The sequence below is a fragment of the Ursus americanus genome, chromosome 19 (assembly GCF_024610735.1).
Source record: "Ursus americanus isolate L20-20 chromosome 19, mUrsAme1.1.p, whole genome shotgun sequence".
Taxonomy (NCBI): Eukaryota; Metazoa; Chordata; class Mammalia; order Carnivora; family Ursidae; genus Ursus; species Ursus americanus.
The window spans coordinates 21,249,533-21,264,983 of record NC_142145.1 but is presented as its reverse complement, the minus strand read 5'-3'; the positions used below and the strand labels follow the sequence as shown (position 1 = coordinate 21,264,983).

At 36.6% G+C, this 15,451-nt stretch overlaps 1 protein-coding gene across 1 annotated transcript in view; it reads left to right on the top strand.

The window, feature by feature from the left end:
* Positions 1 to 749: 749 nt before the first annotated feature.
* The window catches only part of LOC148108471 (netrin receptor DCC-like), a 253,929-nt gene continuing 239,227 nt past the window's right edge, over positions 750 to 15,451 (top strand). Inside the window, exons 1-2 of the mRNA XM_087869706.1 lie at positions 750 to 955; positions 1,197 to 1,333. Coding sequence (XP_087725832.1) covers positions 750 to 955; positions 1,197 to 1,333 — 343 coding nt within the window. The remainder of the gene's footprint in view (positions 956 to 1,196; positions 1,334 to 15,451) is intronic.

Here is a 15,451-nt window from a genome sequence, read left to right as displayed (position 1 = left end):
GAAAACGCCTTGTCCAAAAACTATTCCGCAAAGATACTTTGGAGGATCTCATCCTAAGGAAGTGGTATAGAGAGTGAAATATTTATCAAGAAATTAAAGTTTTCTTTTTAATTTTTTTAAAGATTTTATTTATTTCTTTGATAGAGAGAACACAGGTAGACAGAGCGGCAGGCAGAGGGAGAGGGAGAAGCAGGCTTGCCACTGAGCAGAGAGTTCAACGTGGGGCTCGATTCCAGGACCCTGGGATCATGACCTGAAACGAAGGCAGACGCTTAACTGGCTGAGTCACCCTGGCACCCCAAGAAATTAATGTTTTCTGAATTGAAATATATAGCATGTCATTATAGGGTCTCTGCAACTTTTTTCAGCTCCAGTTATCTTTCACAATCCAGATGTAACAATTATTTAAGATAAGGCAAAAGGAAACCATGGCTGGCTTTGAATTATTAGACATTCATATTAAAGCATAGTTAGAAAGTAAACTCTTAATAGAATGGAACACTTAGCCCGGAATGTTTTGATTAAATGGATTTCACTTAAGAAATTAATTTCATTGATTTGGAGGTCTGGTGTGCTCCTTTTTAGCATATCCATTTTCTATGATGAGATAGGTTCATGGACAATAACTTCAATCTTTAAATTTCATCTCCCCTTTATATTTATATAACAACACTGTATGCTATGGTGTCACTCTACTTAGAATATTAAAGCATGTGAGAAATCTGGTTGCAGCTTTAGCATGTCAAAACATGTTTTCTGAATGTAGCCAGACTTTCTTGGTACAGTATGAAAAGTGGGGCTGTACCACCGTTATTAAATCAGATGTCAGGACACAAGACATTGACTTCCACTGTGGGGAATCACTTTCTCTGGAGCTTGTGGTCCTCATATCCAAAATGAGAAAATTACACCAGATTATCTGTAAGTTTCTTTTCAGTACTAATCTTGGTTCCAGGTTTAATCTATTTAATTTCTTTGATGACTGCACATAGCCTTCCAGTGGGAGCGGTTTATCTTGAATGAATTTTTGATCAATAAATGTGATGTTACCAAGGTCCCCCAAATAGAGTTTCTTTCTAATTTTATAATTTGGTCTCTTGTGGAGTTTATTTAAACCTCCGAGTACCTTGCCTGGTATACACATAGATATCTGCACATTAATCTACTCTCTAATTTTATATGCCTGTGTCTTACAGGTCCAAAAAGTATTCCTTATTGGGTGGAAGCAACTTGCTTATCTCCAATGTGACAGATGATGATAGTGGAACTTACACCTGTGTTGTTACATATAAAAATGAGAATATTAGTGCCTCTGCAGAGCTCTCAGTCTTGGGTAAGTCAATGTCTCGAGATTAGTTTACACTGTCCTTTTCAAAATACATCACCGTGACACTTTAAATGCTTATCCCCGAATTGCCTCCTGCGTTTATTAGTATGAAATTGCAAAGTCCCAATATTCCGTACATGTTCTTACTCTACTTTGATTAATTGCATAGGGGTTAAAAGCAGTGTTTGGATACTTGTTTGTTGACTAAATTCTAGATGCAGCACTCTTTAGTCTAATTATTCCAATGATACAACTGAAACTTTTGAAAAATTATTATTTAGCAAATGTGTTAAACAGCAAATGAGTTAAACAACAAATGAGAGATTCCTGAATATCTTATCTGGGGAAAATAAATGAAGGAGTGAATGAAAGAAATTGTATAAACAATATGTGCTTGAGTAGAAAAGTCTGGTATCATTTGAGAGATGATGACAGGTTTCCTGATATTAAATTCAAATGTCTTGGTAAGATTGTTTTGTTAATATGGAAATACTGTAGATGTTATGTTGAAGGTGAACCAATAAAATCAAATATATCTAAGGAAAACACCATAGAAAGAATCTAATTTTAAAAAGTTAAGGGCACGGATGGTACATATTATTCAGAAAGGTAGGGTCACCGCCTATCATTGTAAATTAATAATTGTTATGTGGTAGTTACTCAAGTAGATATTTTATCATCTACCCCAGATTTTTTTTTTTTTAGTCAGTTTCATTTGAATCATGTAATTTGGAGAAGGTGCTTTACCATTTGAATTCCAATTGCTTTTTCCTGTAACAGCAACAACAACAACAAAAAATTGTTTACCAGTCTTTGGATTTTTCCCTCTGGAATAAATCATTTTACCTTGTAAAGAGTACAGGAAAAATCATAGGCTCTTTAAAAGTTATTCAGTAGAAATGGAAAGGTATGGTATGCTGATTATATCTGCTAACCTGTACCATAATAGTATTATGCTATCCATTTTACTTTTTGGCTTTCAAGTTTATTCAGAAAATGCTTTCATCTTCAGATAAGGTAATAATGTATGTGATGGGTGAGACAATGGAGTTGTTTGTTCTTTGATCAAACCATAAATATTAAACTAAGAATAGGCAAAGGATTTTAATTCTTTGGTTTTAGAGGTAGCGTTATTCTAACTAAAATAGCTTGTCTTTAAAATGAGAGCAATTTAACATAGTCATTTTATATGGAAGTTTTTGTTGAAACAAAGAACTTTTACATTTGTAACATCAAAGTACAGCAACATAGAATGACTATATAGAAATTATTTTGTAATGTATACTACTGATCATAAGGCAAATGCAGTTATAGAATTACCTAGAATTTATAGTGATCATGGGTAAACTTCTAATTGCAAATATGTGAGATCAAATGTACATCAAATTAATACACAATATTTGGACATGTGATGCATCATTGAGATCTAAGCCAATTGTATACCATTATGATTTCTAAGTAACTTAGCCGAGAAATATATGTAGGAATATACATATATGCACACATATTTACATCCATAGCATCTTCTTCTGTATGTTCCTGTACTCATGTGTATGTTCTCCAGCTCTTTATTGTTGAGCATTATTTTGTTTCCAAGTTCTATTTAAAAAGCACACACAAAGAACAAAAACACTGAGATGATCATTCTGTATCTTTGTCATTTATTTGCTTATATGCTACGGAAAAATATCACAGCAATGTTTATACTCACACCAGCAGTGCCAGAGCTGCCTGTTTCCAAAAGAATGCATTTCTCTCAGGGTGCCTAGGGGGCTCAGTGGGTTAAGCATCTGCTTTTGGCTCAGGTCATGATCCCAGGGTTTTGGGATCCAGCCCTGCATTGGGCTCCCTGCTCAGCGGGGAGTCTGCTTCTCCCTCTGCCTCTCCCTCTCTTTCTGCCTCTCCCCTCTGCTTGTGTTCTCTCTCTCTTAAATAAATGAGTAATAAAAAAAAATACATTTCTTTTCTACCAATATTCACCTAACAGTTTTATAAAATGGACTCTCTTTGTTCTAATTTTCACTCTTATTTAATTTAGATTTATTTTTATAGTCTTACTGGACATTTGCATTTTATATTTTGTGAGTTAGCTATCAATCTTTTTGACCTTTATACATTTATTAAAATATTCATCTTTATTTGGTTGATTTGCAGGAACTCTTAATATAGGAAGAAAAGTAACTGTTCTATATATGCTCTGTGTGTATGTATTTTGTCGTTTCTGTTTTTTTTATTTTTATTTTACATTTTGCATAGGGTACCAAGTATTTTTCTATATAGCTCCTGGCTTTGCTGATGTTAGACTCACATTTTTATTATAAACTAATCACCTTATTTCCAAGTATTTCATTATAGATTACACGTTGAATGTGTAAATTAGAAGAATTATTCATTTAAAAAATAGAGTTGTGTTTATGTCTTGTGTAATTCTCTTGGTAACTGGGTATACATTTTAAAGATCTTCCACATACGTAGTATGATCTGTAACTATTATAAAAGGCATGATTTCATTCAGGAAATGATCATAATATTGTTTTAACTATTCTACCCAGGCTCTAAAATGAATGTTGATATAATAAAATCTTTGATATAGTCTTTGACTATTCTAATGTAAAGTTAAGCTCATCCTGTAAGACTGAGTTTATATGGAAAATGTAATTTATTACTTTTACTTAAAAGATGGCAATGGGGGGGCACCTGGGTGGCTCAGTTGGTTAAGTGTCTGCCTTCTGTTCAGGTCATGATCCCAGGGTCCTGGGATCGAGCCCCACATTGGGCTCCCCGCTCAGCAAGGAACCTGCTTCTCCCTCTGCCTCTGCCTGTTGCTCCCCTTACTTGTGCTCTTTCTCTCTCTGTCAAATAAATAAATAAAATCTTAAAAAAACAAAAACAAAAAAAGAGATGGGGGTGGGGAGCCTGGGTGGCTCAGTTGGTTGTACTTCTGCCTTTGGCTCAGGTCATTATCTCAGGGTTCTGGGATAGAGCCCCACGTTGCGTAGGGCTCTCTGCTCAATGGGGAATCTGCTTGTCCCTCTGCCCCTCCCCCGCACTTGTGAGTTCTCTCTCTCAAATAAATAAATAAACAAACAAACAAATAAATAAAATCTTAAAAAGATGGGGAGAAAAGAACTTTATTATCAGTGTTATTCAAATACTTTTCATCAGTTTTAAAAATTCAACCTTAATATAATTCTTCAAAAGATAAAATCCCACAAGAAATCCAAGCTTGTGCTTTTAAGTTTTAAGTATGCATTTTATCAGACTTTTGTTTTGCCTTTCAAATCATGGTCCTTTCTTGCACTTAGACTGCCTTTGAATGTGAGCCTACATGAACTAACAGATTTTTCAAGTATGATACCATTTTATATACAACAAGAGAAATTCTGTGGTCTTCCTCAAGACTTTCAGAATTAGTAAACATTAAATATAAATTAAAGCATTTACATTATAAAATGAATATTGAAAGTTCCATAATAATTAAACTTCTTGGGAAGATCTATAATCGATGAGATTAAGGACAACTTGTCTAAACTACATGAAATATAAATAAATAAATAGGTGTGTTCTTAATTGTACCCATGTATGTTAATGTTTCTGATCTATTAGAATATTCATCAATATAGTACTGGTGGATGTATTTTGGCTACATGTACTGCACTAGGTTCTGGGAAGGCTACAAAAGGTTTGAATATGGGCTTGTAGTATAATTATAAATTCACACAATCAATTGCCCTAATCAATTGCCTGCCTTCGGAGTAGGTTTTTTTTTTTTTCTCTGTTTTAAGTGTTAACATGAACTCTGTGAAGATATGAAGAGTTGATAGTCTTTGCTCTCATGAAAGTCAGAACCTAAAGAAGAGATGGCAGGAGGAAGTGCTGAAAAGGGGGTTGCAGAGGGAGGTTTTCTGAATGCTGTTGCCAGCTTACATTCTGTTTAAATCACTAGCGCCATGATTTTTTTTAACTCTTTTTTTTTTCTTAAGAACTAAAGAATCGTTTTCTGTCCATTATTATTTTCCAAATAACAGCTTTTTGACTCAAGAATTATAATTACCCTTAATAAACAGGAGATTTGCCACTGCCTTAGGTCTAGATGTGATGTCTGAATCAATACAGAAACGCATACTTTATTTTTATTTTTTTAATGTTTTTTAAGATTTTATTAATTTGTCAGAAAGAGAGCACACAGCAGGGGTAGAGGCAGGCAGAGTATGAAGCAGGTTCCTCGCTGAGCAAGGAACCCAATGCGGGACTGAATCCGAGGACCCTGGGACCATGACCTGAGCCGAAGACAGATGTTTAACCAACTGATCCACCCAGGTGTCCCAAAATGCATACTTTAAAAAAAATATTTGATCTTTAACCAAGGAAGTGCCCAGCCTTGGACAAACTCTGTGCATTGCCCATGCACACACTGGAGATAGGTGGAAAGTTCACTCTTGAGGAGAAGCCATTAGGTCTAACATTGATGACAAAATGAAAACAGTTTAGAACCTTTAGATTCTAGAATGCTTTTAAAAGCAATCTGCAGCAATATAAGCAAGATACTATTAAAAGTTTACTTTAGTGTGTAGGTTTTCTCTCATTTCTAGAGAAATGTTGGCTAGAATTGATACAATCTGGCTTTTTAGACACAAATGAGTCTGCTAGGTCAGTCCTTGGCACATAATTGAAAACCTGTAACCAAATCTAAGAGTTCTCCATATCTTTCCCCCGGCTCCCATGAGTAGCATACTTCACTTCACGTGGTGTACGAGTTTATATTTCTCCCAAGAAAACACCTCTAAAGAAAGTCCTTTGAGGCAGGTGTTTTGCCCATCTGAGACTTCTCCTTAAGGGACAGGGATCCATGGGTCACCCTCTTGCAATGTGTTCAGAATGGCTCTCTACTGACCTAGAGCATGTCTACCTCACACAAATATGTTCTTTAAGCCCAATGGCAGTGGATTCAGAATATTAAATTCTATTTTAATGTCTATAATATAGATACATTCATATATATGTACATGCATATACATACCATATACATGTATAACATACATATATTTCCTATTTCTAAGAAAATTTCTCTTCATAATCCCTTACCATATTCTTTTAAATGCATATGGTTGCCTCAACCATTACATAATGTACTGATTCTGCAAATAGATAATAGATCAATCTATTCAGGAAGTTTTAGAAAAATCACCTTAAAAGCAAGTTAAGAAGATAGCAGATAAAGATATATAGAAGAAGTTAAAAACCCCCGTTAAAAACTATCATTTTGTAATGTAGTGAGACAGGAAAGTCCCATCAGTAGCTCGCTTTCTTCTCAAGATGCTTAAGAATAATAAAAAAGATGGCTGGGTATGTAGTGAGCTAATCAAGTATGGTTTCTAGGCCGAGATATACAACTGAACCACCGCGTCCATACTGACAAAGCAGCTGGCAGTGAGTGTATCTTCTGTACTCTTCCAGCCACTCTTTGGGCATAGAAAGATGCATATGGCACCAGTCTTGACTTCAAAGACTAGTTAGGCAAACAGGCAAGAAATAGAAGAGCCAAAGAAAAGTTGGGAAAGAGGGAGGTGAAGGGCCCCGCGTATAACAGTTCAACAAAGATGAAGGAAGGGAGTCAGGGTTTGGGACGAGGGCTGAGGAGAGAAGGGCAGAGGAAGGAAGCGGGAAAAGGTTTGGGATAAGCAAGGGATGGGGAAGGGGAAGTAATCTGATATGACTGAAGATTGTAGGTCCAATGGGAAACTGATAGGGGACTGGAAAAGTGGTATAGCTCCTGAGTGGTTTGCTAATGTGATTAGGTTTTTGTCTTAAGGGTAATGGAAAGACATAGGTTGATTTTTGGGTTGTGGCTTATTAGCTGTTTCATCTTGGCCAATTATTTAACTTGCTAATCCTCAATCCCTTCATTTGTAAAGAATGATAATTACTTCCTCCCATAGGGCTTGACGATTGCTTAGGTGTGAAATTTGGGAGAGGCGGCTTACAGAATAGGAGGCATGGCTTTGGGTGATGTGGGAAAGAAAGAAATAGAAGATGCTCTTCTACACTTCAGCAGAAGCCTAAAGCATAGTTGCAAAAATTAAGCAAAAACAAAACAACAAAATGCCACAAATATTAAAACTTCCTATGTACCCTCTTTATACCCAGTTTTACTCACCTATAATATGTACAAAGCAACTAGTCCCTCCATAATTCTCATGAATCCTGGAAGAATCATACAATGATGTCCTAATGATGCACAGAAAAAATTTTGGCATATTGGAAACATAGACAAATATGACGTTTGTGGCTCAAGGATGGCATCCAAATTTGTGAAGCATTTTATGCTTTTTTAGCTTCCTCTGTGCCCCTATAGCCTGCCATCCATGCTTTCTTCCCAGCTAGATCGTGAGAAAAAACAGACGTCATGTCTTGTTCGTCTTGGCCACCCAAAGCCTTGTTTTGTTCTCTGGCTCATCTGAATTGTAAACATAAGAAAGACAATTATAGGGGCGCCTGGGTGGCACAGCGGTTAAGTGTCTGCCTTCGGCTCAGGGCGTGATCCCAGCGTTATGGGATCGAGCCCCACATCAGTCTCCTCCGCTATGAGCCTGCTTCTTCCTCTCCCACTCCCCCTGCTTGTGTTCCCTCTCTGGCTGGCTGTCTCTATCTCTGTCGAATAAATAAATAAAATCTTAAAAAAAAAAAAAGAAAGACAATTATACGTACATTGTATATAAGTTATCTAGCTTTCTATCAAAATATTTTATAAGCTCTTTATGGAGACTCATGTGTTTTTAGAGAACATTGTTATGGACTGAATTGTTTTCCCCCAAATTCATAGGTTGAAGCCTTAATCACTACCAATGTGACTGTATTTGGAGATAGGACCTTTAAGTAAGGTGGTAATTAAGGTTCAATGAATCTCAAGAATGGGGCCCTAATCTAATAGGAATGGCGTCTTTATAAGAAGAGGAAGAGGCATGAGTGCATTCTCCTCTCAGTGCAAACACACAGAAAACGGGGTACGTGGGGACAGAAGGCATCATCTCCAAGCCAAGGAGAGATGTCTCACCAGAAATCAACCCTGCTGGCACCTTCATCTTAAACTTCCAGACTCCGGAATTGTGAAAAAATAGGTTTATGTTGTCTAAGCCACCGAGTCCGTGATGATATTTTGTGATAGCTGCTGGAGCAGACGACTATAACCACGGAAACTGTACTGTGGATTATACTGTTAAAGAGATTGCTGATTAGTTTCATAGAGACATGCACCACAACAGAGAAGTATATTACCAACATTTCTTACATATTGTTAATATGACAATCTCAGGTTTCCACGAGTGTGAAAAAATGTCCCTTTTATAAGAGCAATGAATCGAAAGACATTTCTCTGTTTATATACTAGGTTATGTGTAGTTCAAAGATCTAAATGCCCCCTTGTTTATTTTTCTCTTTAGTATCATCGTCTTCTTATTTCGTAATTTAAAAGGTTAACGTCCTACTGACATTTTAGATCCTATAATTCTGAATGATCTGTTCCAATTTTAATAATAAACATATCATTAACTATGAAGAAAATACGTTTTCTGTTTTTTTAACCCAATTCTTAAATATAAATTTAATTTACTACAACAAGCATGCAGATGTCCCCACTCCATCAACTCTCAGATGTGTCTAAGTAATGGAAGGAAGATATGATAATTAAAAATTGATAGGGCTTTGTGTCCTTTTATTTTTTGCATATCTTTAGTTTTATCATTTTGTTTTGTTTTGGTTTTTTACTGAGACATATTGGATGTGGCGCTACTTTCTGAGCACGTAGAGTTGGTCAAGTAGGGAACTGACCCATCCATTTGTTTGGAGAGTAACTGGCACGTCCACCTCCATTAAGGTGTTCAGTTGCCTCCTTTACAATTTTGCTGTTGGATCACCCATGTTGGGTTTTTGCCTTAGGTTCTTAGCTATAAACAGAAAATAGTTATCATAAAATATATTAATAAAGATAATGAACACCTCTATTACAATGTGTAACTCTTTGAATGGAGTTCTCCTGAATTTACTACATCACTGCTTCCCCCCAAGTAGCTGTCCTTAAATTTCATGTCTCTCCATAATTGGCCTTTATTAGCAGTGACCACCCCCCCCAGCCATATGCATTTAACGGTCATAGCCATAAAAGCAGTGTCTTAGGTAAGTTTATATTGATTATCTTTCACAGGGTAATTGCCAAATGGATCATAATGAAATTAGTTAAGAGTTTTTGTTTTTTTTTTTCCCTCCACTTAGGGGTCTGATCCCAAATGTATGATAAAAATGCATAATATAAGGTAGAATTAAATTTAAAAAAATCAAAATCATCTATTTGCTGTTCCTTCCTATAACTATGTTCATTACTTTTCTCACCTGAAATCATAGCCATTGTGAGAGTATGCCAAAGTTCTATGCAAACTGGTGTGTAGGAGATTCTGGTGAATGCATATATATATTAGAAGAAGACGGATGGTATGTCCAGGCTGTTAATGTAAAATGAATTGGTATGACAATTGCGGTTGTACTGTACATAGAAATACTAGTTGAATTCGTGACGGGATTTATTTATTCATTGCACAGATATTTATTTAAAGACCTACTATGTGGATCTCTCTTCTCCTTCCCTCTTTCATTGGAGAAAGCAATTTGAACAGTTTTTTGAGTTTATCCTTGAGATGGCTGTGGATCTAACTTTTTTTCTTCTTTCTCAGAAAGGTGAGGAAGGAAGTAGAGGCTCCAGAGGGAAAGGCAAAGGCTATGTGCTAATTCAGAGCATTAAAAAGGCGATCTAAGGCTGTGATTTTCATTAGCCCTAACAGTCTCAGCAAGGTGAATGGAGCATCTGTGGTTTAGAAGGAGGAGAACTGCTGACAGTGGTGGAAAGCTGCCCAAAAGGGCGTGCTATGCCCAAGTTTTTCTGAAGTACCTGAACTCCACATTATCCCAGAAGGAGTTTGACTGTTACAGGACTCAAACTAAATTAGACAGGAGCGTTTTAATTAAAGTTAGCAAGCGTTAGCCTCAGTTGTGCTTGCCAATTTTGAAAGGCCAGAGAGCAAAGCGTGGCATTTCTTTCTATACTTTCCAAGGACTTTTATTTCTTTCTGATTTATTATTTCATATATCTAGATATAATCATTTTAGGGATTATTTTACATAGTAAGGTATGGACTTATCTTTAGTATGATCTGGTATATTTGAGCAGGAAGCCACCAGAGTATACCTGTATTCATAGTCCTGAAATTTGTACCGAAGACCAAGGTCCTTTCCACCACTTGGTGGCAGTGCGCCTAAGGGCAAAAAGCACCGACTTGAAAACATGTCTTTAAATGGCAGAATCTATTCAAGTAAAGCATTTGGAGTTCGATCTATACATTTGTTGATTTATTTATCACTTATTCAACAAATGTGTATTGAAAATGCAGTAAGTTTCTTGCCTAATGCTGTAAAACAGCTTTATTGAGATACCATCCACTACAATTCACATACCAGACAACTTCACATTAAACCATATAATTTACTGGTTTCAGCAGTCACAGATGTTTGCAACCATATCTGACCATAGTGAATTTTACAACACCTTCATCATCTCGAAAGAAACCTTGCACCCATTAACTGTTGTTCCCCTATCCTCTTATTTTCTCTTGTCTGTCTACCTTGCAACAGCCCTAGGCAACCACCAGTCTACTTTCTGTCTCTGTAGTGAATTCACTATTATGGACATTTTACAAAAATTGAATCATAGGGTATGTTGTGTTTTGTGATTTGTTTCTTTAGCTCAGTATAACATTTTCAAGTTCAACGTTATTGTACTGTGTATCAGTAATTCATTTCTTCTTATGGCCAAATAATATTCCATTGTATAGATGTACCACATTTTATTTATTCATTAGGGTGATGTTGGGCACTGGGATTGTCTCTACTTTTGTCTATTATTAATAATTCTGTATAAGTATTTATGTACAAGTTTTTACGTGGATCTATATTTTCTCTTATCTTGAGTATATACCTAGGAGTGGAACCACTGAGTCATATGGTAATTCTATATTCTATCATTTGAGGAACTACCAGTTGTTTTCTAAAGAGACTATACCATTTTGTATTCCTACCAGCAGTGCATGGGCATTTCTATTTTTCTATATCCTTATCAATACTTGTTACTAGCTAACTTTTTTTGCTCTAACTAGCCTCGTGGGTGTGAAGTGGTATCTCGTTGTGAGTTTGATTTGCATTTCATTAATGACTAATGATGTTGAGTATCTTTTCATGGATTTATTCACCATTTGTATGTCTTTCTTGAGGAAGTGTCTTTTCAGATCCTTTGCCCATTTTAAATTGGGTTATTTGTCTTTTTAGTATTGAGTTGTAATGGCTTTGTATGGGCATATGTGTGTGAGGTAAGGTATACCAATTTCATAGAAACAAGCTAAATGGAATGCCGCACAGGGGAAGTACTGAGGTCACTGGGTATCTGGGCAAAAACCTCTGAGTTCACAAAGACTTGATTTTGTGTGTGTGCTTTGTGGTTCTTTCAAACCAATGGTGTGTCACATATGTACAATGCTTTTTGATCATTGGATCTGACATCATGTGCACCCATGTGGCAACTCCTCTCCCTTCCCCATGCTTCCATAATTTCTTGCTAATTCCACGATTAACACTTCACATGTTGGTTAGGCAGTTTATCAAGGGGGAGGGGTTGTATCTCAGTCATTGTCATGTCCCCAGTGTTTTGCATACTAGTTGGCATGCATTAAGCATTTAAGAAATATGTAAGAAATGTACAGTTTTTTTCTCTCAGAATTGAATCTGGATTTTCATCCATCCTGAATGTTGAATTTCAGTATGTGAAAAAAAAAAAGTCTCATTAAGTCCTTCTTGTGACCAAAAAAAAAAAAAAAAAAAAAACAACAGCAACAAAACTTGGTACACAATCCTCAGACTCAGAGAAAGTGTTCTTTCTTATTTTACCCATATTCTTATTGTTCAGAAAAGCTGTTGCTATGCAATAGTAATATGAATTGTGCTCTTCTAAATAGCAGTAGCAATATTTCAGCAGTTATTCCTTGCAAAACACATTTTGGGTACAAGTTTGGTATGAATAAAATGGACGAAGTTAAAGAGGCAACAACTGTGCGATCAAGTGAGGCATCTAGTAAAGATGAAGGCCAGACATTCTTGTTCACCAACATGCCCCAAGCTGTTTGTGTATTATTAGCTATTCCTTAAAAAAATGAAAAAAAACAGAATAAGGCAAAACAAAATATCATCTGTGATTACCTAAATTTGGAAAATGTTGGCTCAAACAAAATTAACTTAAACAGGTACATACTACAGGACTTCTTAGAATCTCTAACGGGCTTATGTTTGGGAAATGCTATGTGCAATTAGGAAAGGCTCTAAGGTTGAAACTTTTTTTTTCTTATATTTGTAAACTGAAGGAGAGCTTCAGGTGAAGAATCTCCTGCTATCAGCAGTAAAGCTCTCCCATTTTGGCTTATATGTGTAGTGGCTACTTACTGTATACATTTCTATGGAAACTGCTTACCCAATTAAAAGGGGATTTTTACCGTAGTTAATGGGTGTACCTGCTTTTTTGTTCTTGCAGTTCAGACCCATTACACATTCTGTAAGAAGCAACATGATGCCACTTTAATCACAGACCCGTTCTCCTCTCCTGCTAAGAAAAATAAATGTGATCTTTGTGAGTTCTCATCCATTGCTTCTTTAGAGGACCAGCAAAGAAAATAATTAGCCCAAGTGATTACATTATATAATTCAATTTTCCCTTGGTATATTCTTACTGACATTCAAAAAGTAGTTAGTGAATCCAACTGCCAAATGCTCAGTAATAACACTTTATCACCAATTTACAGTGCATGAAAACAAAAGAAATTTCAAATGAGCTGGGGGATTGTGTGGGGGGAGGGTGTGTGTGCGTGTGTGCGATTTTTAAAGGATGGTTAGCCAGATAGATGGGGGGATTGTGCATGTAATACTGTTTTTCCTTTGGAATGATAATTTAGCTTGCAAAATACCTAGGGAATTACGATGACACAGGGTCATTATGTAGATATATGTAGGAAGGGAAAGTCACAGCAGGTGCATTTTCCTTGTTTGATTTTTAAAACAATAATAAAATAATAATAAATGTAATTCTGGCCTCAGAAGAAGATATCAGTAAGTGAGTTTTTCTCCTCACCACCTCTTCACTCCCTTCCATGTAAACAGAGGAGCAAGTTTGTTCTCATTTTCTACTTCTACTGCAAGCTGTGTGTTTCTCTTCTTTTTGGCTGATCATGTAGACAGTGTATAGTGCCTCCCCTAAAAGCAGGAACATTTGTGTGATTAAGACTCTCATCTTTCCTTCTATCCACACCTCCTCGTTCTACCTACCATCTTGTTCCCCTTTCTCCTCCTCCAGTCTGCTCCAGGTTAGGCTTGAGGGTGCCACCGGGGGTGGGGTGGTTATGAACACAACGCTCCATCTCTAATATTGTCTGTGCAATGGGCCAGGACATCTAGCCTGCGGAGTTCAGAGTAAGCAAAACGATGCATGTTCAGTGCAACTCCAGGACAGTGCCTGGAACAGAGCAGACCCTCGGTAAGTGACATTGTCATCATTACTGGTATTAACAACAGGTGTCTGTATGTTAACGTGCATTCTCCTTGATTACCCAAACTCAGATGAGGAAGTCTCGTTCAGATCTTGTGTTGTCAATTGCACAGTTCTTGCCATCTCCTGACATTTTGGAGAAGCTCAAGGAGAAAGAAATTGTAATAAAGAAACATACTAGAGGTAATTCTGAGAACAGTGGAACTTAAAGCAAGGTGGTACAGTTTATCGTAAACACATAGGATCGCTGAACCGAAGTTGTAGAAGTGGAAATTCTACAACTTTGGCTCAGCAATCCTGTGTGATCTTAGTGAGATAAGATGAGTAAATTTTCCCAGTTTGGGTGGGTTGTAAAGTCTAGTGATTTGGGCATGAATCAGGGTCTGGTACATATAAAGCATTAAATAAATATTAGCTAGTATTTAAAAAATAATTTGACCTAAACATTTTACAAGCTTTCTGGAGGGAGCTTAAGAAGTGTGCTACCATTATTTACACTTTACCAAAGACTATGAAAAATGTCAACTTTGTAAGTTATTAGGAAAATCACCCAGAAAATAAGTATTCACAATTAAATTAGCTTCAGATAAGAAGAAATATTTGTCATTCACATATACAATACATACAAAAACTGTCAAAATAAGTAAAGAGAGTTTGGTTTAATGAATATAGCCTCAGTGTTGCAATATATCAAACCCAGTCATTAGCTTTGAGCCCTCTTTTTCTGATACCTTGAATTAAATCCATGGCAGTTCAACTTCCAGAACGTATTTAAAATTTACCCACTTCTCTCCATCCTGACTTCCCTCACCCTAAATCCAGCTACTCTCCTCTGTTGTCTAGACCAGACCTAGAACCTCCTGTCCGTCTTCTAGTTTTGCCTTATTGCAACCCGTTCTTACCCAGAATGATCTTGTTAACATGTTAATCAGAATGTAGCGTGCCTCTTCCTAGAAATTAAAACCCTCAAAGTCTTTCTGTTTTTCTTAGACCAAACGAGAAACTCCTTAACACACCCTACCAACCTCTGTGGGAGTTAGCCTGTGTTTACTTCTTTCTTAATTTCAGCGCATTCTTCCTCTGTTTATTAGTTTCCACCGATGCGACCTGCTGCCTTTTCATTGAACAAACCAAACAATTTCCAGTCTCAAAACATTTCTTTGGGCAGTTTCCCATGTCAGCGATTCTCTTCCTCCAGCTCTTCTTCACATGGCTGCTCCTTGCTTAGATGAAACTGCAAATGCCACCTTCCTGTAGAGTTTGCCCTTGTCCATTCTGACGAAATCAGCCTCTCCCAGTTACTCTGTTCTGTTCTTTCTTTTTTCTTTTTCCTTGGTAGTACTTATTGTAATCTGTTATTATCTGTGTACTCATTCCCTGTTTCTGTCTCCCCCAGGGCAGAATCCATTTCTGTTTTGCTCACTGTTATGTTCCCCCAAACTAATCAATCAGTCTATTAAATTAATGATATTCTGCCATCGTCATCTGCATTGATG